Below are 26,660 nucleotides of genomic sequence, written 5' to 3' on the forward strand. Positions count from 1 at the left end.
CTAACATATCAAATATGATATATTTGTTTGTGTCGTTAACAAATTCGAAATAAAATTTTTGTTTTTGTTTCTGTTTTTTTTTTGCCGCGAATTTTTTTTGTTTTTGTATCATGTATTTAAAATTTAAATTAAGTATAACTTTTCATGTTGTTTTCAGTCATTTTGCTGTGTATACCAAAAATAATCAGATCTGTCATGCATATCTCTCATACACAAGGCCCAACATAAGGCTTGGAACAGAAAGGACCGTAGTTAAAAATAGTGAACTCAAGGCCTTACTCCCAAGTGGCCCATATATATTTAATAAAAACCCCACCGCCTTAATCCAAACAGGCCCATATATATTTCATAAAACCCAACCGAGCTTCTAGGTTTCATTTATCCCTCCATCGTCTATTCTTGTTTCTTACAGTCTACAGCTATGGTATGTAGATTCTGCAGCATCTTTTTATGTATATATTTAATAATAATTCCATTAATTTGATGTTTAACAAGTGATAAACTGATGAATTGCAGCCTCAAGGAGATTATATAGAGCTTCACAGGAAGCGTAGTGGATATCGTCTTGATCACTTCGATCGTAAGCGCAAGAAGGAGGCTCGTGAAGTTCACAAGCGTTCTAAAACTGCTCAAAATGTTTGTATTCTTCCTCCTCGTCTCTCTGTATCTGTATTGTATGTATATGTGTATGTATATTGATTCGTTTGAATTGGCAGGCTTTGGGTATTAAGGGTAAGATGTTCGCCAAAAAACGTTATGCTGAAAAGGCTCTTATGAAGAAAACGTAACCTCTCTCTCTCTCTCTCTCTCTCTCTCTCTCTCTCTCTCTCTCTCTCTCTCTCTCTCTCTCTCTCTCTCTCTCTCTCTCTCTCTCTCTCTCTCTCTCTCTCTCTCCCTCCCTCCCTCTCCATATCTAATTAGTTAATTTTGTGGTTTTCGATATGATGTATGTATGTTTTTATAAGTATCTCTAGGTGAAATACTTCCATACCTAATGAAATAGGTTCAACTTCAGTGGGATAGTTGAGTTTATGAAATTTACAAATTAAACCAAAACAGGTGCATTAGGATTTTAGTTTAAATTGATTGGAAGGAATGATGGGCTCAAAATTATAAGCACTATTTTCTGATCTCCCTCAACCAAGAGTACAAATCTCATTTCAACTAAGTGAACACAACTTTAGGATAGCAACTAATTCCATCGGAGGTGTTGGATTTGAAGTACAAACCTGTTCAAGAAGAGTAAGATACTTCATTATACAAATTTAATGAAGATACCATATGAACAGGGCCATGTGACAACCGACTACATCTCCATGTTGTTGAATGTAAGAACACATGATGTTATAGCAAAATATTGACAGAGGTTTTCACCTGGAATGCTGTTTTTATTGTTTTTCAATATTGAAAAAATATTGCTGTGCAAGGAAGAAAGAAACTGAATAATTAAATTTTGGTGTAATTTATCTGAGGCATTGGGGTTGCAGATAGGGATCTCATGTCAATAACCAATATGAGGGTTTTGTACGTGCTTTCATTGTTATTATATAAAGGTTTTCATTGTTATTATATATGTTGATATAGATTTTGCCAGAATTTTTAACGCATCTCCATTGTCTTTAGAGTTGTTACTTAATCTACTTAATATTAAAAAATCAGCCAAAACGTCTTTAACTCGTAAAGTGATTTTAGCGGCTATTCTTCAATAGAAACAAAAAATTTATTGGGGTTACTTAGGGGGCATTTGGATGGTGATTGAGAATGGTAATCGGGAATTGGGGGGATGGGAATGAGGGGTACGGGAATGGGAGGTATGAGAATGAGTATTACAAGGGATGTGGAAGGAATAATTTACCTATCTAGATGAAATGAGGTTCCTATTCATTCCTATTCCACACAATAAAATTGCTAATCCAAACACCAGTACGTGGGTATGAGGTTCCGATTCCCGTTAACTGGGCTCATAAACTATAAACAAAATGCTCCCTTAGAGGCTGGAAGTCGTTAATGTATATGATCCTTTTAATTTTACTCTGATTGTATATTCTTAGGCATTAAAGGATGCAATGTAAAAAACTAGAGGAAATAGAACTGGAGATTGGGTAGGAGCCACATCACAGCCTTGATATTTTCCTTTCCTTGTATATATGCATGTCTTGTCATGTTGATTGTACTATATATAAACATCAACACTACACAGTGTAACGCACTTGTAAATTTTATTATTAATCGAACATGTGAGCTTCTAGTTCTGTTGGTAATTGTATGTCATTGCAACCAATGCTTGCTTATGGTTTCTTGGTAATTCGACTCTGATATATGTGTTCATTTTATTATTTAATTATTTAATTGTATATTTGGTTTAATAGGGGTATAATTATTTAAATTGTGAAGAATAATATTAGCCAAGAACCCTCTTCATGTTGTGTATAGTATTGTAAAAGTAGTAGTTGCTGATCCCAAGTATGTGTGCTCTTATTTGTCATGTTTATAGGTTGGCTATGCATGAAGAAAGCTCCAGTAGACGTAAGGTTGATGATGAAGTTCATGATGGTGCTCTTCCTTCATATCTTCTTGATCGTGACAGTACGACGCGAGCAAAGGTGATATTTTCGGGTTTTGATTTACTGATCAGTAACTTTAAGTGAGTCTCTATGTAGCTCTGTTTTAGCAACGGTTTAATTATATATTTATATGTTTTTCTTATGTAGATTCTTAGCAATACGATAAAACAAAAGAGGAAAGAGAAAGCTGGTAAATGGGATGTTCCTTTGCCAAAGGTAGGTTCCCTGTTTATTTTATTATTATTCATTATTTTTTGCATCATTCTATATCATCGTCTTTGTAACTTTTTGCAGCACAAGAAATGTTTGTCAATTCTGACTTTGGCCTTTGGGTCAATTCTGTTTCTTATTTGTTCGACTGTAAACAAATTTGCCACTTCATGCAATTTGTGACTTTAAGCAAGCATTCAAAACTCTGGGCACTCTATTTCTTATATACCTCTTCTTCTGCTTCTCACTTAATAATCCTAAAGACACAAGAATTAAAAACTGTTTGGTAAATCGAAAAGCAGCTTTTCCGAACAGCAGCTTTTAGCTGAAAAGCTGCTGTTAGAAAAAGCAGGTCCTCCCATGCTTTTGGAAAAAGCTGCTTTTCAGCTTTTGTAGAATGCTGTTATAGATTTCATTATAAAACCTCATCAAAAATATTATTTTTTTTATATTATAACTCAAAATAAGTAAATATCAAAAAATTACCAAACAGTTATCTGATTTCTACAACCGCACTTATTTTACCAGCACTTTTTCTGACAGCACAACAATTTTTAACAGCACTCCCAAACAGACCCTTAGTTGTTGTGCAAAGTCAACTGCGAAGGTAGTGCAGAAAATGTTGACTCTGCAATAGGTATAGAATTATTAGAGAATGGTGGAATATCTCCTTCTACACTTATACAGTGTGCATCATGGATTGATGGATGTTAGACACTACTAGTTCATATAAATTTTTGCATTATCATTGTTATCATCATCAACTTTTGTGTGCTCTTCAAAGATTCTAATGCAGTTATCTTTGAAGTGTTGTTCCTTTTGTCTGGGTTTTCCGTGACTAAATCACATATTTAGTAACTGGAGGGGATTTGACTTTTCAGGTCAGGCCTGTGGCTGAAGATGAGATGTTTAAAGTGATCAGGACTGGTAAACGCAAAAGTAAGTATGCTGTGTAGAGTTGATTGCTGATTATGCTTTTATTTAATGTGAAATATGTGGCAGTATGTAGTCATTTCTGCCTCATGAGAACTATTATGTCAAGATCTATGTTATGTTTCTACAATCTGTATAATAGTTTATCATATGATATTATGCAGCTAAACAGTGGAAAAGAATGATTACTAAGGTAACATTTGTGGGACAAGGCTTTACAAGAAAGCCCCCAAAGTACGAACGTTTCATCCGTCCTTCTGGTTTGCGATTTACAAAAGCCCATGTGACGCACCCTGAGCTGAAATGCACTTTTAATCTTGAGATGATTGGTGTGAAGAAGAATCCAAATGGTCCAATGTATACATCTCTCGGTGTTGTAACCAGAGGAACTATCATAGAGGTGAAAAACTGGTTGCTATACCTTGTCATGCAATATCTGATTCGGTTTTCCAACCATTATTCATCATTGTATATATTATCAGGTGAATGTTAGCGAACTAGGTCTTGTCACACCTGCTGGAAAAGTTGTATGGGGTAAGAATAGCTTGTTGTTACTGTATTAGAATCTCAGATCAACATAAACTGTGTTAAATAACATCTTCTGTTGGTAGCTGATACGTTAATATTTTGTAATTGCAGGGAAATATGCTCAAGTGACAAATAACCCTGAGAATGATGGTTGCATCAATGCAGTGCTCCTAGTTTAGGTAGATGATAATAGAGAAGACATCGTGCCTGTTTATTTTTTTCTTTTGTTTCAAGTTATGGCAGAGAAGTTGTTTAAAATGGGGATTATTATTTTGGAAAAAGATGTTAGTTTGTATTAATTAATGTGTGTATGCTGGTGTTTGTGTTTAGAATACGAGCCTAAAAATAAGTACAAACTACTAATTCAGGTGGTTTGCATTATTTGTCATATTTTTACAAAATTCACTCAAAGATACATGATGAATCAGTCATTAATGAGGCTTTCTTTTACATTAAATGTTCTTTCTCTTTCTAAAAACCAATGAGTAAAAATATAGAATTAATTTTCTAATCACCCTGATCAAGCATATAGGAAAACGGGGTGGCGTTTTCCTTTGCCCCAAGTAGAGCAATTTTGCTTTGTCTTTTACAAGTCTTCAAAGCCCCACAAGTTCCAGATCAAGCAGTGCCCTCCCTCCCTTGCCTTGAAGAACTTGGAACCATTGCACGTTCTCAAGTACAGTGAACTTCTCTTTGACAGCATCTTCTAAGGAGAGCCAGTTGAGCTGAAGCTTGTACTGGTGAAAATTTCCAGAATCAGATGTATCATGACATTCAAGAAGATCTCGCTAGCTGATAGGTTTTGAAAGGCCATCTAGCATATGCAAAAAAGTGCTTTCCCTGAACTTCAAGTGCCTATAAGCACGAGTAAACCACCGTGAACAGACTAGTTTTACGTAATGAAGGGTTTGTTTGGCATTTCTCATGCAAGATTCAATTTTCGAGAGTATGCCAAGGGGTGCGGGTTTCTGGATAGTCATTGATAGAGGTAGATGTTAAAACAATAAGATCACAAAACTGATGATTTTACAATGAGGTCCCTTATATAGAGATCCAGGTTTTGGTTATCGTATTACAATAATGATTTTCTACATGATTTATTTCCGGGTGCAGTCTTTTCCAACTTTTTCAGACTCTTCTTGTCTCTATTAAGCTACCAGATTTTCTGTCACGTCCTCTTATTTGCTTGAGATTTTCCTACCAAATAATTTCTAATCTTTTAATCTTATTCAAAACAAATAATATAATAACTAAAAAGATGTGTACGAGAACTCTCGGAAAAAGTCTTAAAGTAGAAGGAAGACGAAATTAAGTTTATTCAAAGAAAAGCAAATAAGATACCAACTTATAACAAAGATATAAATCAACATATAGAAACTTGTAGAATAAGTTTAAGTATTATTGATCAAAAAGAAAGCACAATAAAACATGTTAAAACAATGCTATTGAGAGTTGAAACTACAACCTGTAAAGTGGATTTCCAAATTCCAGGGGCAGCTGCAGCCTGCAACCAGATATATTAACAAGGTTGCAAAAACACATAAATAACCAGTTGTGTCTATAAAGGAATTATGAAATGATGCCTCAAATCACATACTGGTAGTTTGGACAAACTACTAAAACTCCATAACCCAGATCAAATTTACCAACATTAATACAACTTAAAACTTAAAATCTGCATGTGACAAAATAAATAAATAATAGAAGTTAAAATCTGCAGTGCAGGAGAGAAAAATTACTAACACAATTCTTTATAGAGTCTCGAGCAAAATTAGAATCACAATACACCCCAAGGATCAGCAGAGAAGACGTTTGTCGGCGGTACTGATGTCATGAACTGTGAAGCTACATAACTATGCCAGCAGAATGAAATGCTTCAGATGTGATGCAGCAAAAGAAGAATTTCAATTTCCTTTTACCAATCTGAATAATATGATAAAGTTAAAAAAAAATTCCTGATCTTTATAAAAACGCGTAGAAAATAACAGCAGTGACACAGGCAGTCTCACGATCACGCAAGAGTGTCCTGCGCTGAGGAGTTAAAACAAACACCTCCCTTACTAGTTAACCAATAAGCAATAGTTTCTTGAGGGGTGTTCAATTTCAGTTGCATTTGACATTTCTATACGAAACAGGTTTGCCTAGTATGTAGTATGAATGAATCTTATTCTTTATCTTACATCTTACATTAAGCTAATAAATCCAGCAACTTTTTGCAGATAATATTATACGTGTCTTCCCTCCTCTGAGCGCACGCACTAAAGAGGGTGTTTTAGAACAATTGTAATTAAAGTTTATATTTTTAGCATCGTCCAACTACTATTTTAGCGGTTCTCAATTATAACTGTCAGCAAAAGCTTTCATAACTGGTAACACTACAGAGCAATTCACCAACGATTTAAACAAGAAACTACTGCAGCAATTCTGCAACAGCTAATAGGTGGAAAATATGGAAAATATTGCAACAGTATCATGAAAAACCGATAATGGCTCCAGCAAATGTTAATAGACCTAAATCTCCTACTTTAGAGGCTCGTCTGAGCTGGGATAATTTTGCCAAATTCATCAGGTTTATCGTGCTCTAGCGTTTCTTTGGCGAACATTCTTCTCTAGTTCTAAAGGTCCTGATTATTTTACAGCTGCAGGCGATAGAAGCCATTCTAACAACCAACAAAACAGGAGGGGAATAATAACAGATGTTAAATCAAATGCCGTTTCTTGATAATAGCAGTCTTTTCTATTAATTATTTGTTTGAAAAGAATGAATACACAGGGTGGATGTACATAGAGAGAGTATATAGGTCACACAATAATATGATTGTGTAGCTTAATTTCAAAATTTAGAGGTTAGAGATCTGTAAGGGTAGCCATCAATCCATGCATTACAAATTCTGTGAATAATACTACCTCCTGTCATCGTCGCCACAGTCACCAACTCCGGTCATTCCCACCACCGCGATGATCTCATCGTCATATACACCAATCCGCATCAACTTTGTGCAAATGATTTAAATTTTATTCAAGGTGACTATGATGGCAATCTGATATTTAAATTTTAATAGATGGAAAGTTGCGGATTACAATTCAGGGGTCAATTACAAAGGTTTAAATGCTAACACATCCTATCTTAATCGAGACTCTCAATCTCTTATTACTAATCACCAAGATATCCTCTTATCATGTCCTCAGAGTGGAAGTAGATTAAGCATTTCTTCCAAAACATGCGAGGTTAGATTTTAAACTCAAATAATTCATTTTATTCCATCCTCCCCACATTCATCCAATCCAAGCGAATGAAGCCTAATGTTGTGTATAGTTGAGGTGGATGATTTCAGAAAGAATGAGATAAAAAATGAACTATATTATAGTATATTCTTAAGAAATTCCTTCCTTCCTCCATTCTATTTCATTACATCATGTGGTAGAGATCATACCTTCAATCTGAGAATAATACTCTATCCTCTTTTATTCTCAATTTTCTTTTCAAATCTCATCATGACAATTTCGCATTCACTCAATTTTTATTTCAAAACTTAACTTTATTTCTATTACTTTCAAGTAATTTTATTTCATTTCATTCTCCCAGACCAAACACAAGATAAGAGTTTAGCAGCAGAAGAAATAAAACCCAGACGCATCATTGAAGACAAATTATAGAGCCATCTCAACCTTTAGTTTTCCCGGGAGAGACAAGAGTATAGGCTGTGAATGTGATTCTTTTCCGTTTTCACTTGTACATCTGTCTCCGAATAATTTGGTGTAGGCATGATTCTACTGTCCTAACTTCCGGTGGGCCTGACCCATGCAATCAAACTACTGGTGGACCCGGATAAGAATCTTGTACATGTATGTTTACACTTTAGTGTGGCCCAAGGATCCACCCAATACCTTTTTAACATATAGCACTAAGATTCAGAAGAGTCACAGGAAAGTGTTTGTATTACCAAATTATTAATCAACATTCTTCAGACATTCTTCTAAGAAATAATCTTATATTGACACATTATAATTATTATGACTACGGACTTTAACTAGAATCAGCTCAAAATATTACAAGGCAAATGATCTGGCTTTGTTAATGCTCAGAGTTGTTTTCTGATCAGATATAAACAACCATATTATCAATTTTCGTATTTGTTAGCTCCGGCAAATTGTGGATTAAAATTCATAATTTTAGAAATAACGAGTAGACACGTGACTATCATTTTCCCGATTTGTGGTTAGTAGTTGAGGAGTAAATGAATGTTACATCCTTGTTTGTTGCTATTCATTAGACGATGGCAGAGCGAGCAAGTCATTCTATTTCAGTATTTCTTGGTTGTTTTAATTATCTCAGGCATTAAGATTGACAGCAACTTCATTCCGATCACATTGGTTAAAATTTGCGTTCACTGGATACAGTTTCATAAAGTTCTCGAGGGAAGACACGTAAAGGTATAAACGTACCGAGTACATGTGTAGTGATTATGAAATTTGTAGTATCTGATAAATGATAGGACAATAATTGAGCCCAGCGACTTCCTTCACCATTAATCTCTTGCTTTTTATGCAGAGATGAGCGGAAAATGTGAGGAAGGAAAAATGTAAGTAAACTTCAGAGTTGTGGTCAAGATTTACATCAATTTTTAAAAAGTTTGGCTAGAATTCCAAATTCTCAGAAAGGTGGCCAAACTTTGGCTCCGTTTTAAAAATGTGGCTCCCGTTAGTGACATTTAACAGGAGTCACATTTTTAGAAAGCGGAGCCAAAATTTGGCCACCTTTACGAGAATTTGGAACTCATTTTATCTCTCTGCCCGTTACTCTCGCATTTAACGGGAGCCACACTTTTAAAAAGCGGAGGCAAAGTTTGGATATCTTACAGAGAATTTGAAACACTGACCAACTCTTTGATAATCGGTGTAAACTTTGGTTACAACTTTAAAATTTACTCTATTTTGTACTGCAAAACCTTAGACAGATTAATTAATCCTTTATATTAATCATTTTTATACGTCTGAATTGAAAAATGCTAGAGCACTTAAATCTATTCTCGAAACGAATCCATGACATATGTCATGATTTAATAAGTTATAATTCTATTTAAATATAATTGACCTCTACATTCACAATAATTTTAACAATAAAAACATTCCAGACTGACACATTACAACACCATATTATTTGGGAAGAATTTTGGATATAAATCTGGGTTGTATAACATTGTTGTTCTTCTCGGTATTACCAGAGTCAGATATACTCCCTCGTCCCCCTCAATTGTTTACATTGGAAGACGGGGGCTCGGCACGTATTCTAATACTCTCATAAAATATAGTTTGATAAATAATTTTTTATTTCTTTTTTCTTCTGAATAAATTATTTTTTTCCCAAGTTCTGAATAAATATTTACTATCTAAACTTTTATACAAAAAATAAAATTTTCATAAATTTTTTATGAAATTATATTTTATATGCGCCTTAAAATGCGTGTCGAGTAATGTAAAAAAAGTGTAAAAAAATGAGAGGGACACATGGAGTAGCATTTATACTATAGGAGTCTAGTAATTAATTTGTTTAGCACCTGAACTTATGCTGTACTTTTATTTGTTGAAAGATTGCTTTCACTTTGGTGTGAATTATGAAAGTCTTCTTGTCCTCTATAATTTGGTTTGATTCTTGATAAACTATTTACAGATTACAAAATTTGAAACTCGCCCATCTCTTAGTAGTTGACGACATGGTCCACCCCAGACAATCAAGTACAAATAATTGTGATTAAGTGAGGCATCCCATGAATTATGAATATTTGTTGAGAAACCATTCAATCTAGCATCATTCATCATGCTTTTAGAGCAATGCGAGGATCCTAAAATGATTCATGTATGTAAAGTAGCGTGATTTAATTCGTGCTATTCATGTAGATTCATGAATGTAAAGTAGCGTGATTTAGTTCGTGCTATTCATGTACATGTATGAGAGTCCGTTTCTTTCGAGAAAGAAACGTAACCGCTCAACATATTTACAAAACACATGTATTTGCAAATATTCTGGGACAATTTTTAGGGAACATGACATTTTCCGGTTTTGATGTATATCATCAATCAAACTTTCCAAGATTATGAAAAACTGACTGTCAATCACTATGGGGCCATTATCCGATAAGATAAATTATTCTTGTAATATATGATTATTTTGGCAACTGATTAGGCCTGAACATGACTGATTTTGGTCTAAAAACTATTTCAAGACTTGCAGATCACCTTAAAACAAGTGTGTGTAAGTGTATTATGGTTATAATTATTCATGGAAGCAACATCTTGACTTGAATATGATTATAAGAACCAGCTGATGCAATAACTTGAATGATTATAAGAACCAGCTGATGCAATAAAGAATTTAAGTTGCCAGAACATGTTCTTCAACTCCAGGTTACAAATTAAAAACAGATTCATACATGTAATCGTATTAATGCAACAAGCTCAAAAGCAAATTTAATAAGAAAACCAATTAATCAGACCTCGAATCATGCTCCTTTGAAGTCCAGATAATGTCTTTAAGAGCTGGCCGGAGCTCCTTTCTGCAGAACTGATTGTACTCCATAGTATCGCCACCACACTTCTTCACCTCCACCACCATCAAAGAAGGTGCCAATTCAAACATCTCCGCCGCTATTCCTAATTTGCCTTTTCTTCCATTCTCCCTTGCTTGCAATCTCACACTCGAATCACTCTTCTTAACACTTAATTTTGCACTATCTGCTAACTCCTCCAGCTTCGATATCAAACTGCTAGGGGTCTTTGTTGTTGCAAATCTCATCTCTTCCTTCCCCTCATTCTTTTCATTTTCAAACAAAGCCGACAAATCAAAACCTTGCGACAATGAAATTATGTGAAAAGCATTCAGTGTTTCTATCTGTTTACCTTCACATCCCTGAGGATCCTCTTCCTTTTCTACACTTCTCGGCACCGCCTTTTTCATCCACGAAGTCTGCATAATTTTGGAGATGGAAATCCTAGAATTCGGATTCGGATCCAACATTCTGACAATAAGCCTTCTCGCGTCTGCTGAAAACCAAGGCGGACACCTAAAGTCACCACGGTGAATCTTCCGATACAACGAAACAATATTATCCTCATGAAACGGCATAAATCCAGCTAAAAGCACATACAATACCACACCACAAGACCAAATATCAGCCTTCGCACCATCATATCCTTTTCTCGCAATAACCTCGGGTGCAACATAATTCGGAGTCCCACAGCTCGTGTGCAAAAGCCCGTCCTGCCTTAATTGTTCCGAAAAAGCACTCAATCCGAAATCAGTAACTTTCAAATTACCCTGTTCATCTAACAACAAATTCTCCGGTTTCAAATCACGATGATAAACACCGCGACTATGACAAAAATCTATTGCCGAAATTAGCTGATAGAAATAATGCCGCGCCTCGTCCTCTTTAATCCTCCCTTTCTCAACTTTCGAAAACAATTCGCCGCCACGGACGAGCTCCATCGCGAAATAAATCTTCGATTTACTAGCCAAGACTTCATCGAGATTAACAATATTATCGTGACGCACCATCTTCATAACCGCTATCTCACGTTTCACTTGTTCCGTCATTCCGATTTTAATTACTTTCTCTTTACTAACAATTTTCATGGCGACATTTTTGCCGGACTGTAGATTACGTGCGTGATACACTTTCCCGAACGTACCGTGACCTAATTGACGCCCGAGCTCGTACTTACCGTGCAACACACGGTTACGATCTTCATTCGACATTTTCACAGACTAAATAAATGAAAAGTAAAACCGAAAGAAAAACCGAAATTCAGACGATGAAATTACCGCGTTGATCGAAGAGTTCACCCGTCCTCGACGTGTTTCCGGTGACAATTTCTGCCGCCGCAGGAGTTTGAGACGGTGAGCTTAATAGAACGCGAAATCCCGACCATTTCTCCGCATTGAATAATAGGATTTTAGGGTTGCGATAACTGATAACGAGCGGCGGGGTTTATAATTTTGGGAGTAGAGTGGTGTGGGTTGGGTTATACATATACTACACAATTATCTATAAGCCTTGCGCTAAAATTTTATAGGTGGGGATTAAGGGTTAAATTACTATTTAGTCCTTGTGATTTGGCTGTTTAATCTATTCGATTATGATGTGGTGGGATTATCATGTAATCTTAATTTGCATTTACGAGTAATTTAATACGGTGAAATTTTTATATTTAATACTAGGGTTTGTCTAGTGTGTGCCCATGGGCACATGCTAAGCACGGAAACTCATAAATTTAGTGTGTTTTCGTTGGTGTGATTGGTGTGAATGCAGGGGGCTATCATTATTAAAGGAGTGTAAGCCAATCAAAACATAGAAAAACTATCAATTTTTGTTGTGTGCCCATGGGCACACACTAGAAAAACCGTTAATACTAATACGAAATTAAAGATATTAATGATCAAAAGTGTGTGTTGGCAACCGTGTCAAAAGCAAATAGGAAAAATATTTAGGGACGGAGGGAGTATTATTATTGGTGTATGTTGTAAATTGGGTATGGACTCGCGTCGTTATTGGACTCGGTTTGAGATTTAATGTTTTTGATTTAAGCAATTTTACCTGATCCAAAAATATTTATACTTCCGAACGTGTGTATATTATTGTTACATCATATTTGTTTGAAAGGATTATAATAAACAAATTATTATTATATTTATTTTAATTAAAAAATATAATTTGATGAAAATTTATGTTTTCATCATTTGTTTGTTCATTTGTATGATATTATAATATTTTGTGAGAGAAAGACAATTCGCATACAATCTCATAAAAATTTAATCTCTTAAATTTAAAGAAAATAATATTATTATCACAAGATTATAATTCTTCCAATCGAATATGGCTTATATGTATGCTCAATAAAGAGTGTATTTAATCAGATTTAAAAAAATAAAATCTTTCAAGGAATTTAGGTGTATTCAATTTAATTTTTAAAAAAATATATCAGAATCTTAGATATTGAATTATGATTTTAGATTATCTTAAGAAATTTGGTGATAGTTAATCGATATTTTAAGTTTTCTTTAAAAATCTGATAATACAATTGAAATTATATAAATTTCCAATGATGTTGGCTAAAGAGGGCTGGTAAAATATTGAATTTGTAAAATATTATGCTCCAATAATACTAACTATATTAATTGTTATATATTAAAATAGTGTATTATTATTATTTTATATTATAATAAATATTATTACTTGAATATGGTGACAAATTATATGGAATCTTCTTAGAAATATGAGGAAATTAACCAAATATAATCAACACTTGGCTAAGATAATATATAAGGAAATATCTATGTTGGAGTTATTTTTTATATATTAAATTTCTATATTTTTTATTTATAGGATATATCAATTATTGTTACCAAAACATTTTTTACGGTTGAAGATCCTCCCAAATGTTGATAGATATTTTTTGAAATTCCTCAAATAATTAATTTTGTAGGATTGTTCAAGTCTATTTTATGTCTTTTGATATCCTAACATAATATACAGAATTTTGAAGTTTTACGCCAAAATATTAAATACTCTACATCAATTTTGTGACATTTTATCTGGAATCTGCTAGATTCCGCACAAAATTAAAATCAGATATATTTTATTAAAATTAACAAATTATTATTAATACATTAAAATTCAATTGAATATATCCCCTAATTTAAATTTTATACACTATTTATAATTTTTGTTTGACACTACATGCACGCGCACACGCGGCACGAGCAGACGCGTGCGTGCAGACACATTTACTTCTTTTCCTAAATATCAAAACTATACAATAAATATATTAATTTACAAAATAAATAAATTATTATACAGTCAAAACACTATATAGTATAAACAAAAAGATATCATTTTTAATGTCTTTTCCTAAATAAGTTATACAATAAATCTATTAATTTACAAAAGAATTTTAAGAAAATAAATTTTTTATTATATAATCATAACACTTATAAATATATGCAAAAAATTCAAACAACCTACAAAACAAAACATTAGAAATACTAGCTTGCTAAAACCATATTTTTTGTGTTATAGTTAAAAAGTTAACAGTAAGGTTCTCGAAAACAACACGTATTCACTGAGAATGAGCATTCTTCCCACTCTCCTCAAATCAAATCTGATCACCGTCATGTTTGGATTGGGAAATCAGGGATCTTTTCGGGTATGTAACCGGGATTGGGGAAGTTTTATAAAAAAAATTGGGAGATGGGGGCGTGCTCGGGTATTAGGATATCCCCACCCGATTTTCATATATTATATACATATTATATTTATATGTTAATTATAAATATATTATATTTATTTATTGAAGTTAAATAATCCTCATCATATTATTATTTAAATATTTTCATATTACAATGTAAATTAATTATAATAAATCTAGTTTTTATTTTCTAATTTTATTATAAACAAGTATTATTTTGAATTAAACTCAAAATGTTATATAACAATTGAAAAACATTAGAAAATACAACTTTTTGTAAGTTTTTTTTGTGATTTTATCTTATAAAAATAATTGTGAATATAGTATGCAATTTTGTGCAACTTCAGTATTTTTTTAAAAAAATAACTTATTCTTCATAAACAAAATCAAGGACATCTTATGTTCGGCCAGGAACCAACAAAAACTGGCAACACAACAGCACAGGCTCCCTCTCATTTCTAACCACTCTATTCAACCACTTTTCAAAAGTAACCAGTTTTTTTTCGAGTTTTCAAAACTAACCAGTCTAAATGAGGGGAGAAAACGCGACCCACACCAGAAAAATATTCCAGTAAGGGTCGTGCTTTGAAAGAGCGACCCAAACATAAATATATAAGTTTGGGTCGCGCTTTCAAAGGGCGACCCTTACGGGATATTTTTTAAAAAAAAAAAATCAAAAATCAGAAAATATTATTTCAAAGGGTGACCCATATTATTTATATTATAATATTTTATAATATTTTATATTATATAGTGATACATTATTTGTGATATTATATTTTATATTATTATATTATGTAATGATATAATATAATATTATAGATTGTAATATTATATTTTTTAATTTAATTTAATTCGGAAATATTTTTTCCTTTATCTAATTTTTACCTAATATATTTTTATTTACTTAATATTTATAGTTTATTAATTATTTATCTAATATTTAAAGTTTTATTTACCTAATATTAAAATGTGATGCAGAGAATTATTTTTTGAGGAGTGTGCAAATAATTTTGATTGTATGGTCACATCTAAGGCAGTAGGTTTTTTAGCTTTTTATTACAAAACATTGATTTAACACTGGACAAAGCTGCCAACTTCATTGAAATCATTCAAGAATTCAATAAGCCAGCCTGTTGTTACTGCTCAAATATTCACTTTTTTGCTGAGAGGACGTTTTTCTGCAAATCCATTAAGTAGAGAAAGCAATCTGCATCAAATATTCAAGCCTGTTTTCACTGCTGAAAGATGACTTTTTTGGTGAGAGGACGATTCTGCAAATCCATTAAGTGAAGAAAGCAAATGCATCCACTGTTCAAGCACAGTGTTTTCTTTTGAATTGTGTCCTTATAAGCAGCATTTTGTGTTCTTCATTATGCACCAAAACCAAATCAGAAAAACAAACACTACAAACTCCGATGATATCATTGTCTTCAAGCTCTCTCGTTGCATCAAGCAACCACTTCTGTAATTGTGGTGTGAGGGCTAAAATACGAACTTGTTGGAATGATGAGATGATGGCTCAGAGATTTTACTGCTGCGGTTCTCCAATTGTAAGTAAAGTTTTGGAATATACAGCATATGTTTACATTCTTTGTGCTTAAAACTGTAAAATATTTCGCTGCAGGCAAATAGCTGTTATTATTTCAAATGGATTGATGATGAGCCTTTGGAGGATGATGCTATAATTACTCGATTGAATGATGAGCGTCTACATCTGCAGGCCACTCTTCACGCTTGTGAGACAAGGGTGCAAGAACTCGAGAATGCAATTATCCTGGAGAGAAGCAGGAAAATGCATAAGGCATTGACAACCGTAGTAGGATTACTTTGTTTAATGATCGCATTGTTTGTGGCTTTTCTCGTGATTTAAATGTTGTGTGGTTAAATTTGTCGCAATTTGGTTTAAAGCACATGTAATGACATATTGTGCTTCAGTGCATGATCTAGTTTTTATTGTTAATCTGTATTTTTCTTTTCAGTCCTTGTTTTTTATTGTTGTTAATCCATTTTCGTTAATTAATTTAATGTAATGGTGTTAAAGCAGTAAATAAACTTAAAAGAAACAGAAGCATTACATAAACTAAAACGAAATTACATATGATTAAAATGAGAACATGACTTAAGTTCTCAATCCTTGGTGATGTCTACAATATAGTCGGAACCATATTCTTCATAATCATCTTCATCATCCACAGCGTCAACATCTCCCCAAATTGCCCAATAATCAGCTTCATCACGTGCATCAAGTTTAGCCTGCAATGCATCGCATTCTTGCTTAATTCCAGCCATGTATCGATTGTAGCGAGCATCAGAAACTACTTTATCCAACGGACGAAGTCTGTCTTCTAAAAGTTTATCAACTTCAGGATAACGTCTCCCCTCGTCCTCAACCTCCTGCTCTGTCGGCACCCAATCTTTGCCGTTTCGGGCTCTCCTAGTAGAGAACTTGCGTTGCAAATAGTACGCATGATCCCGCTTGATCTTCAACGTTTGTGGTGGTTTGCTTTTAGGAGCTACTGCAGGTCGTTGGTTGTTTTGGTTGCTGCGCATCCCTCCCAACAATAGCTCTGGTTGTTGTCTTCTATGTTGTTGCTGTTCCAGGCGTTTTTCGTAGCCAGGGGACATTGGCATTTTACCCTTTTCCATCTTCGTGCAGTTGAAGTGATGTTTTTTCGTAGTTCAAATGTGGAAACTGAGTTCAATGTATGTGTAGAAGACAGACTGGAGGACCTATTTATAAGACAGGTCGCCAAGGAATTATTGTTAGGCAAAAATTGAAATCCAACTGTATTCATTAAATGCATGCTTTGATTTCTTTAAATGCATGCGTATTTTGATGGAAGATATGGTTCACATGTGTACAGTAATAAGCCTGACATTTTTAAAAGTTTGAAATAACAACTCTCTGCTGCAGTGTTGTTTCTTTGCAGTCTTCTTTTGCAGTGTTGTCTTTATTTTGTTTAAAGTGGTGAGAAGACAACTCATATTTACATTTTTGAAATGACAAGGGAAATTCATACAGGCCTATACTGCTAAAATGACTACATCAGGCACAAAAGCACGATAGATAAATGTACAACAATTAAATCCGTGACATTAACTTGAAAGTGCTTGAAGCCAAATTGCGACAAATTTAACAACACAACATTTAAAGAACGAGAAAACCAACTTAGACTGAAAGGTAGATAACAAACACGATGGTACTACGACCACTTATTCGTCCTCGGACGACATTACACTATCAGAATAATAATCCGGACTGGTGACCAGTGCAAGGTATTGTTGTTCCTTAAACCAGTCCCCTGCTTCCCGAAACATCCTAGCATCATCGTATAGGCTCTGACGCTGCAGACGCAGCTGCATGCGATTCTCCTCTTCTCTCGCTCTGAATAGGGCGGCCTCCATCTCCTGCGGCGTCTCTCGAGGCATAGTACGAGCCTTTTGTTTAGGAATTGGAATCCCAGCTAGTGCACAACGTTCCCTGCACACTTCAAGCGAACGCACACGCCACGTCCACTCATCCAACATGGTGGTAATCGACTCAGGGGAATAGCGTAAATTAGGATTTAAAGAGTACCTAAACTCATCCTCACACCACCATTTCCTACCCATGGCAACAAACAGATCACCTGGTGTGTAACTCATGATTTATGTTGAACTATTTCTTGTGCGAGTTCTATGGTTGTGAGTGCATTGACAATATTGTATGTGAACCTATTTATAGGCACAGCATAACATTGCAACGAAATAATGCTCATATTCACATGATCAACAGTTGTATCTCATAATGCTGATATTCACATGATCAACAGTTGTATCTCATAATGCTGATATTCACATGATCAACAGTAGTATCTGATAATGCAGAGGGTCACATGGTGTACAGTAGGTCATAAAGTAAAGGTTCTGCAAAAATAAAGTGCCTCACTGTAAAGATTAGACTGTAGGTCATATGTAATTTCCCTTCAGTTTATGTAATTAAATATTTTTATATTATATCATTATATAAATAATATTATAAAATATTATAACATAGATAAAAAATATTATAACATAGATAAAATATTATAGATTGTAATATTTAAATATTTAAGCTCATATTGAAGTATAATTTAAATATTTAACCTATATGTTTCTATAAAATACCATTGGTTTTTAGCCATTCTCACACATACACACATATTCTAGATCGACTCGTACAAACAAAGCTCTGAATGGAGAACCATAAAAGATCGAGAAAGGAAGACGAGGGGATGGAAGAATGGGCTTATGAACAAACGAAAGGCGAGCTTTCAATTGCTGCGGAAAGGGCATCGAGGAAGATGAAGTTTGTTGCGGAGATGCGGTTGTTGCAATATCGAGAAGAAAGAAAGGGCAGACATTGGGTGCCGACCAAGGATGAGACCGACACTGAGGTTATGTATGGAGTAGGCAGGGCGTTGCGAGAATATCACTTCAAAAAAGATAGAGATACAAATACTTCTTTCTTGAAAGGACAGATCACGGAGGAGCAAAGGGTAGCATTGTTGGAAGAGAGCTGGGCAGAATACGATGCAAAAGTGATAGATATTGTGAAATCAAATTTTGACGAGTATGCAAAGCATCCGTGATGAATTTTGTCATATGTTAGACGTGAGTGATTTTGAAGTAGTTGTAATGTTGTGTTTATGCTCTTACTAAGTGCAATTTCATTGAAATAAATATAATGCAAGTACAAACAACTAGATTTATTGAAAATAAAAGCAAGAACAAAATATATTATTCGGAATCATCATCATCAGTTGCCTCTTCATCCGACATCGGCTCATCGGACAAGTAATTTGGATTTTGAAGAAGTTGACATTCTTCTTCAAAAGTCATTTCCCTGCCGCTAGCAGCTGCCGAATCTTTTACCAACTTAAGCATGTAGAAACGACAACGACGCAACAACATTCTGTTGTTCTCTTCCCTTATTAGTCCCACAGCTTCAATGACCAAACGGCGATAATCACCCCAACTACCGTTGAAGTTACGAGCCGGATACACGCCTAAAGAATCGCGGACGGGGAGCTTTGCACCGAGACCAATCAGATCATTTCGCAACTGATTCGATTCTTCAAGACGGAATGCCCACTCGCGCCGCACTCCAGCGAAATACTCTTTGGGATCGGTGTATCTCAAACTATAGTAGTCGTCATCCATTTGTGGTAGCAACCAAATTCTAGAGGATGAGAACATATCGTGATGAGAAGATTTAAGTTTGAAGTTGTAAGTGTAGACACCTTCAATAAACATGAGTACATATAGACTAATAATCCACTGTAGGCATGTGAAGTAGTTGAGTTGGAAGGCTAGGGTTGCACAACTTTCATGGAGTGTAGCCATGTGAAGCTACTTGAGTATAGTGGTGAAGGTGTCTGAATCGGTCCATGTGAAACTGCATAGATTCGTTTACTGTAACCATGATAAAAGTAAATGACATGGTCTTTTTGGCAGAGATTCGGAGACTGTACTCATGTGAACCCTATAATGCACCCATGTGAATTATTTTTTGCAGAAATTCGTAGACTGTAGCCATGTGAAAGTGTACCCATGTGAACCCCTATAATGCACCCATGTGAAACTGCATAGATTCGTTTACTGTAACCATGATAAAAGTAAATGACATGGTCTTTTTGGCAGAGATTCGGAGACTGTACTCATGTGAACCCTATAATGCACCCATGTGAATTATTTTTTGCAGAAAGTCGGAGACTGTAGCCATGTGAAAGTGTACCCATGTGAACCCCTATAATGCACCCATGTGAAACTGCATAGATTCGTTTACTGTAACCATGATAAAAGTAAATGACATGGTCTTTTTGGCAGAGATTCGGAGACTGTACTCATGTGCACCCATGTGAATTATTTTTTGCAGAAATTCGGAGACTGTAGCCATGTGAAGCCTATAATGCACCCATGACAGAGATTCCATTATTTTCTTCCGCAATAATGGTAATATGGTGAGTAAACATTTGTATGAAGGGAGCGTACTTGGGAAATTGGCCTTATAAATAGTGGAAAACTTGTTCACACTTCTTAAACAAATCTTAATTACATGGATCCAATAGGTGAGGTTGTTCAAGGGGATACGTGCTACTGTGAAAGGCTTGCCGTTCATAGTACTTATCGAGGGACTGGGCCTAATGCTGGAAGAATGATGTCCCGGTGTGCACTATGGCCAGAGGGGTGCAGATACATGTTTTGGATCGATGACCCACTTGAGGCGCGTGCTACTACAGTGCTTACTGAGATGACTAAGGAGATGAGCGACCTCATATGGGATCATCACTTTGCAAAGGAGAGGATTAGGGAGAGGCATGATGAAGAAGTTAAATCTGTGAAGGGAAAAAAGAAAGGGGAGGGTTGTTCAAAAAATAAAAACGAACGTTGGTTTAAGTTCATGTCCTAGTAACATGCATGTGTTGTTGTGTTTTTTATTATGTACTTACAATAATACATTGTCCTTCCCCACTTTACGAACCCAGTCTTATGTATTAAGTTGTTTATTTTTTTATATTTTAAACTGATGGACTTATCATTTTCACCTATAAATAAGTCCCTCCCTCATCATCTCACCTTCATCACTATCTCAAACACATTATAACATTTATGGATTCCGTTGCTGTCGATAAGTGCTACTGTGACAAAGTCCTTGTTAAGAGAGTTTGTCATGACAACGGTCCCGACGTTGGTAGACGGATGTTGCAATGTCCTAACGGCGCTAGTGGTTGTGGTTACTTAGTATGGCTAGATGAGCGGCTAGACACCCGGTCAACTGTGGTCATCAACAAACTTTCTGAGGAAATAAGTGACCTCAAATGGTCTCAGGCAGTGGAAATTGCAGAAATGGAGACGAAGCATGCTGAAAGAGTAAAAAAATTGAAGAAGACCATGAAGGGTGATGGATCTCGATGGGATGCTGAGGATGTTTGATGTTTTTCATGTTATGTGTTTGTCTTTCAATGTTTTTTAACTTATGCACATCTCTATCTATTTTATAAGTGTTCCAAATGTTGTTATCTCGTGTTTTTCATGTTATGTGTTTTTCTTTGTCATTGTTTGTTGGAATAAAACTGATGTTATGCAAGAATGTTTATGTTGACCAAGCAGATTAATTAGCAAATATGTATCGGAGAGATGACCTTGTTCTTTCACAAATTCTTTTGGAAACATCTTGCATCCACAAAATACGTGCACAAAGACAATAATCTTGAAAAAACCTCGCTTCTTTACCGGATGAACGGATCTTCTTTTAACCTTATAAGGTCATTTTAAATATGCTATGTTTGAGTGGCATTTTAAGTGTTACGTTGATACTTACTATGTTTATGTGGCTTTGTCATTGTTTGTCGAAAAAAAACTGATGTTATGCAATAATGTTTACATACATAATGACACCTAAACTGAAAAGCAGCAACAACTACCAAGTGTTCATACATAAGCAACAAGTACCAAATAAACATACATAAGCAAACAACGCAACTACAAACTGAAAATACATAAACTCAAAAGACATAAACTACTTCTTCTTATGCCCGATGATATGGCTGCCCGTGTGACATCTCCTGCCCTTCCCCTTTGCATCTCTGGGTGGCTGCTGTCTCTGCTCAGGCTGGGACGGCCCCTCGGGTTCCGACTGATCTCGTACTGCCCACGGGCTACTCTCACCAGCGTACGCACCAAAACTATGCATATGTACAGGAGTAGGAGTGGACCTCACCCCTGCCGGTGTAACTGGAAACGCAGGTGCCCCGAACACGTAGGATGGGCTACCAAATGACGGGACCGGGGCCTGTAGCGGAGGTGTGGTGTACTGATCGGTCAGGAATGACATGTCAGGACGATAAACATCTCGATCAGCAAACTGGTATGACTCCTGAAGTGGAGGAGAAACATGTGTGTGCCCACCACTAGGAGAGGTGTCCTCGTCAGCCCCTAAATTCACCGCAAAACCACCATCACCACCTACGTAGTCATCCCCTGCAGTCTCAGTTGCCACCTCGGTCCAACGGGGCCATTCCCCCGCCCCTGAAGGAGCCCGTGCATCCCTATCTGGCGCAGTAGAGGTGCCAACATGGTGCGACCAGCTACTACTGCCCACATGAGTGTAGTAAGTGCCAGGCTCCGGCTCAACTGGTGTGACAGGACGCCGACCTCTGCGTGTCGGAGGGCCTCCGTGACCCCTGACACGAGCAATCATCCCCTGTAGCAGACTCTGTGCCCGATTGAGATCGGGAGCAGCAGGGTCAATGGCAGAGTCCACCTCTAGAAGCTGCTCCTCCTATTACCAAACATAAACATGCAAAGAGAAGTCAGGCCGAGAATACATTTTAGATGACATAACATATGCAGTAGAACAAAAGTAATTGTGGAAGACAGTAAAAGTAGTTGTTTACCAATGACTGTGTGGCGCCCTGTGTCCCCTGAAAAGCATCCGCTCTACGCCAGAACAATGGGTTAACCATGTATCTACGTGTAACCTGGAGGTACCAAGGCATGTATGCGGGAGAGCAACCATTGCCCAAAATGAATGGCGGAGATGTCATAGCTCGGGCAAGAGACGTATCCCAGTAATGAATGTATATCTCCCTGGCGCCCTGCCAGTCAATGGACTCATTGACGATGTCGTGCAACTCATGATGATTCCTACGTGGGGAGGATGTAGGTATGTCCTGTACGAACCCAAACTGCCTCGTGACCCTGTCAGTATAACACCACTCCACATATGCCATGTACATCAAAGGGGTGGGAGCTGTCCACTGCAAGTACAATGTCTGCTCGGGCTGAAACTCATCATCTAAATATGCATACGGCCACCACAAAAACTGTTCCACACCCATGTTATCCAACTCGTACCGGGTCATACGACTCTGAGCGTCCGGCACCTGAGTACGGGTCACTGAAGCCACCCACCTACAACAAAATGTTTAAATTAAGGACGAGAAGTAGTGCATGTGCAATAATTGAATACGTTTATGAGAAGAGTAGCATATTACATACCTAAGCGCAAGTGGGTAAGTGTACTGGGGTTGAGACCTGAGATGTGGAGCTATCGTAGGGAACCGCTCGTATATCCACACCTGGTATCAAAGTACATGTATTTGCACATCAAGTTGTATGGGAAGACAATTTGTTAAAACTAAATGACAGTAATGGGATTTAGTGGAAGTAATGCGTACCTGAAGTAATGTGGCATACCCAGTGAAGTCTTTGACTCCTCTGCTCGCATCACACATCTTCCTGTATGTGTAGGAAAGAACAGCACTACCCCAACTATAACCACCCAGGCTCTCCAGGTCATCTAGTAACCGAAGAAGGCTTAGCGGCACAGAGTTCCCGCTGGCATGTGGAAACAACGATCCGATCACACAAAGTAGGTGTGCCCTAATGTGAAAGATAGACTACGCACCAAAATCCTCAGCCGACTCGTCCAACCGGTGACATCTGCCAAAGTGTGTAATCAACCACCGGATCTTCAAATTGTCCTTCCTCAAATCAGCGGTGTCAGGAGCCAGTCCAAGTAAATCTCGTACCAAATCCACCTTCTGAGCTGCAGTGGAGGTGTGCCCGTGTAGGATAAGTGGTCGGCCAGTGGTCTGTAAGCCGAGAATGTGATGAACATCCTCCAGTGTGATGGTGGCCTCGCCAAATGAAAAGTGGAAAGTGTGCGTCTCTGGACGCCACCTCTCAATGAAGGCTGTGATCACCCCCCTGTCATGCCTGACCTTCCCCAGCCTGAAAATCCATCCAAAACCCGCGGCCGTGATGGCAGCCACTATCGAGACATGCGGCCGGTGATTTTTAACTGTGTTCCAATAATCACCGAAGTTGACCCTCACTACCAAATCCTCCGGTGGCTGGCACAATAAAAATGCAAAATGTGTCAGTAGTTTATCATAAAGCAGACGTTTTATTCTAATAAATAGCAATAAGTCAGGTCATTACCTCTCTAATGTTCCACACCGCCTCAGACCTGTGATCCGTCTGCAATGTCAACAAGCTGTCATCGATCGGCCGGGATGGTGAACTACGGGATCCATCTGCGCCAACAAATAAATTTCAATTTTAATTCGAATTTAAAAATTCCTAACAAGTACCCATATATTAAACTCAAATTTCTAAATTTCATATCAAATCCCATATATATATTAATATTTTAATTCCGAATATATTATATTCGTATATAGCATATTAATATTTATATTTTAATTCAGATATTAATATTTTAATTTAAAATCTAAATATTTATATTTTAAGTCAAAATAAGCATAATTTAAAATCTAAATTCAAATATTAATATTTTGGTTACAATATTAATATTTCGAATATTATGTTTTTCATTTGATATTTTAATTTCGAATTTTAATATTAATATTTTAATTTGAATATTATGTTTTTCGATTATTATAATATTAATATTTTAATATTATAATATTGATATTTTAATATTATGTTTTTCGAATTTTATCTTTTTCGAATTAAAATATGAATATTATGTTTTCGAATATTATAATATTAATATTTTAATTTGAATTTTAATATTAATTCGAATTATGTTAAATTACCCTAAAAATTAGTTAAAATCTCATAATTACCCTAAAAACTCCTAAAAACTCCTAAAAATGCCTAAAATAAGCATAATTTAAAATCTAAATTCAGATATTAATATTTTAGTTACAATATTAATATTTCGAATATCATGTTTTTCATTTCATATTTTAATTTCAAATTTTAATATTTTAATATTAATATTTTAATTTGAATTTTATGTTTTTCGAATATTATAATATTAATATTTTAATAATATAATATCAATATTTTAATATTAATATTTTAATTCCGAATATATTATATTCGTATATTAAAGCATATTAATATTTATATTTTAATTCAGATATTAATATTTTAATTTAAAATCTAAATTCAAATATTAATATTTTAGTTACAATATTAATATTTCGAATATTTTCTTTTTCATTTGATATTTTAATTTCGAATATTAATATTTTTATCTTAATATTATGTTTTTCGAATATTATAATATTAATATTATGTTTTTCGAATATTAACATTTATATATATTTAATTCGATTATTATATTTATATATTTATTCCAAATATATTATATTCGTATATTATATTCGTATATTTTAATTCAAATTTAAAAATCTTAAAATCCTAAAATCATGAACTTAGACTAAAGATCCAATTTAGAAATGCTTAACAAGTACAAATCCTAAAATCTTAAAATCCTAATATCTCTAAATTGTTAAACTATTTCATATCAAATCTCATATAAAATCTGAAGCATGCAAATTCTAGTATATCATACAACAAATTAATTAAAATCAAGGCACTATACATACATATATACACAAATCTTTAGAGAAGATTAAGATAATACCTTCAAATTAATGCTAATCGGGGTTGATTTGAAGCTTAAAATCAGACTTTGGGCGACCCTTTCCTCCCTTTTCAGTTCTCCGGTGACCCTCTCGGACTCCCCTCTCCTCTTTCTTCAGCTGCCCTGTTTCTTTCTTCCGCCGCTTCTCAGTTTTTTTCCTCCGTTTTTATGCTTGATTAGGCTGTGGGTAGGGTTTTTATGGGTGGCTTCGGTGAATGTTTAACAGCTTGGGTCGCGGTTTGAAAACGCGCCCCGTATGTAGCTTTTTCAAGCTTGGGTCGCGGTTTCAAAGCGCGCCCCTAGCTTGGCTTTTTCAAGCTTGGGTCGCTCTTTCAAAGCGCGCAAGCTGTGATAAATATTTCCATGCGGGTCGCTCTTTCTCCCCTCATTTAGACTGGTTGGTTTTGAAAGCTCGAAAAAAAACTGGTTACTTTTGAAAAGTGGTCGAACATGTTGGTTAGAAATGAGACGGAGCCCAACAGCACAATTGAAGTCACAGAATTTTATTTGCATGTAAGCCAAGTCTTTTCCTAAACAAGTTCTCAGTCCAACATTAGTAGTCACAAGCATACTGAAGCGGTTCGAACCGATCTTCTTCAGGCAAGAGCCATCTTTCTCTGGTCATCTGGTGCGGCTTCTTCACTTTTTCAGTGGCCGAGGTTGATTTGCGGGCGGCTTTTGTGGCGAGCTGTTTCCTAGATGTCTTTCCTCCGGTGGATTTTTCAGCTGTTTACTTGATACGCGTCATTGAA

General features: G+C 35.5%; 4 protein-coding genes and 1 long non-coding RNA gene across 5 annotated transcripts; 1 reads left to right on the forward strand and 4 right to left on the reverse strand.

The window, feature by feature from the left end:
* The first annotated feature begins 332 nt into the window (after positions 1 to 332).
* On the forward strand, positions 333 to 4,534 carry LOC108220331 (uncharacterized). The gene is made up of 9 exons (XM_017394070.2): positions 333 to 424; positions 517 to 636; positions 717 to 784; positions 2,495 to 2,603; positions 2,712 to 2,780; positions 3,656 to 3,713; positions 3,872 to 4,107; positions 4,190 to 4,241; positions 4,347 to 4,534. The coding sequence occupies exons 1-9, from the start codon at positions 422 to 424 to the stop codon at positions 4,412 to 4,414; spliced, it is 783 nt and encodes a 260-aa protein (XP_017249559.1). The 5' UTR covers positions 333 to 421; the 3' UTR covers positions 4,415 to 4,534.
* Positions 4,535 to 4,721: 187 nt separating this feature from the next.
* On the reverse strand, positions 4,722 to 7,318 carry LOC135152996 (uncharacterized). The gene is made up of 2 exons (XR_010292420.1): positions 7,143 to 7,318; positions 4,722 to 6,158 (listed from the first exon to the last, which is right to left on the reverse strand). It is a non-coding gene; the product is annotated as an uncharacterized LOC135152996 (long non-coding RNA).
* A 3,257-nt stretch (positions 7,319 to 10,575) lies between these two features.
* Positions 10,576 to 12,270, reverse strand: LOC108220111 (CBL-interacting serine/threonine-protein kinase 6). Its single transcript, XM_017393786.2, has one exon. It carries the CDS (start codon positions 11,989 to 11,991, stop codon positions 10,720 to 10,722), a length of 1,272 nt encoding a protein of 423 aa, XP_017249275.1. The 5' UTR covers positions 11,992 to 12,270; the 3' UTR covers positions 10,576 to 10,719.
* A 9,600-nt stretch (positions 12,271 to 21,870) lies between these two features.
* Positions 21,871 to 23,901, reverse strand: LOC108220236 (uncharacterized). Its single transcript, XM_017393944.2, has 4 exons — positions 23,684 to 23,901; positions 23,505 to 23,584; positions 22,901 to 23,417; positions 21,871 to 22,785 (listed from the first exon to the last, which is right to left on the reverse strand). Exons 1-4 carry the CDS (start codon positions 23,738 to 23,740, stop codon positions 22,024 to 22,026), a joined length of 1,416 nt encoding a protein of 471 aa, XP_017249433.2. The 5' UTR covers positions 23,741 to 23,901; the 3' UTR covers positions 21,871 to 22,023.
* LOC135152853 (serine/threonine-protein phosphatase 7 long form homolog) lies at positions 23,901 to 24,605 on the reverse strand. Its single transcript, XM_064093982.1, has 3 exons — positions 24,602 to 24,605; positions 24,450 to 24,544; positions 23,901 to 24,361 (listed from the first exon to the last, which is right to left on the reverse strand). Exons 1-3 carry the CDS (start codon positions 24,603 to 24,605, stop codon positions 23,906 to 23,908), a joined length of 555 nt encoding a protein of 184 aa, XP_063950052.1. The 3' UTR covers positions 23,901 to 23,905.
* Positions 24,606 to 26,660: the final 2,055 nt, after the last annotated feature.

This window comes from Daucus carota, chromosome 5 (genome assembly GCF_001625215.2).
Source record: "Daucus carota subsp. sativus chromosome 5, DH1 v3.0, whole genome shotgun sequence".
Classification (NCBI taxonomy): Eukaryota; Viridiplantae; Streptophyta; class Magnoliopsida; order Apiales; family Apiaceae; genus Daucus; species Daucus carota.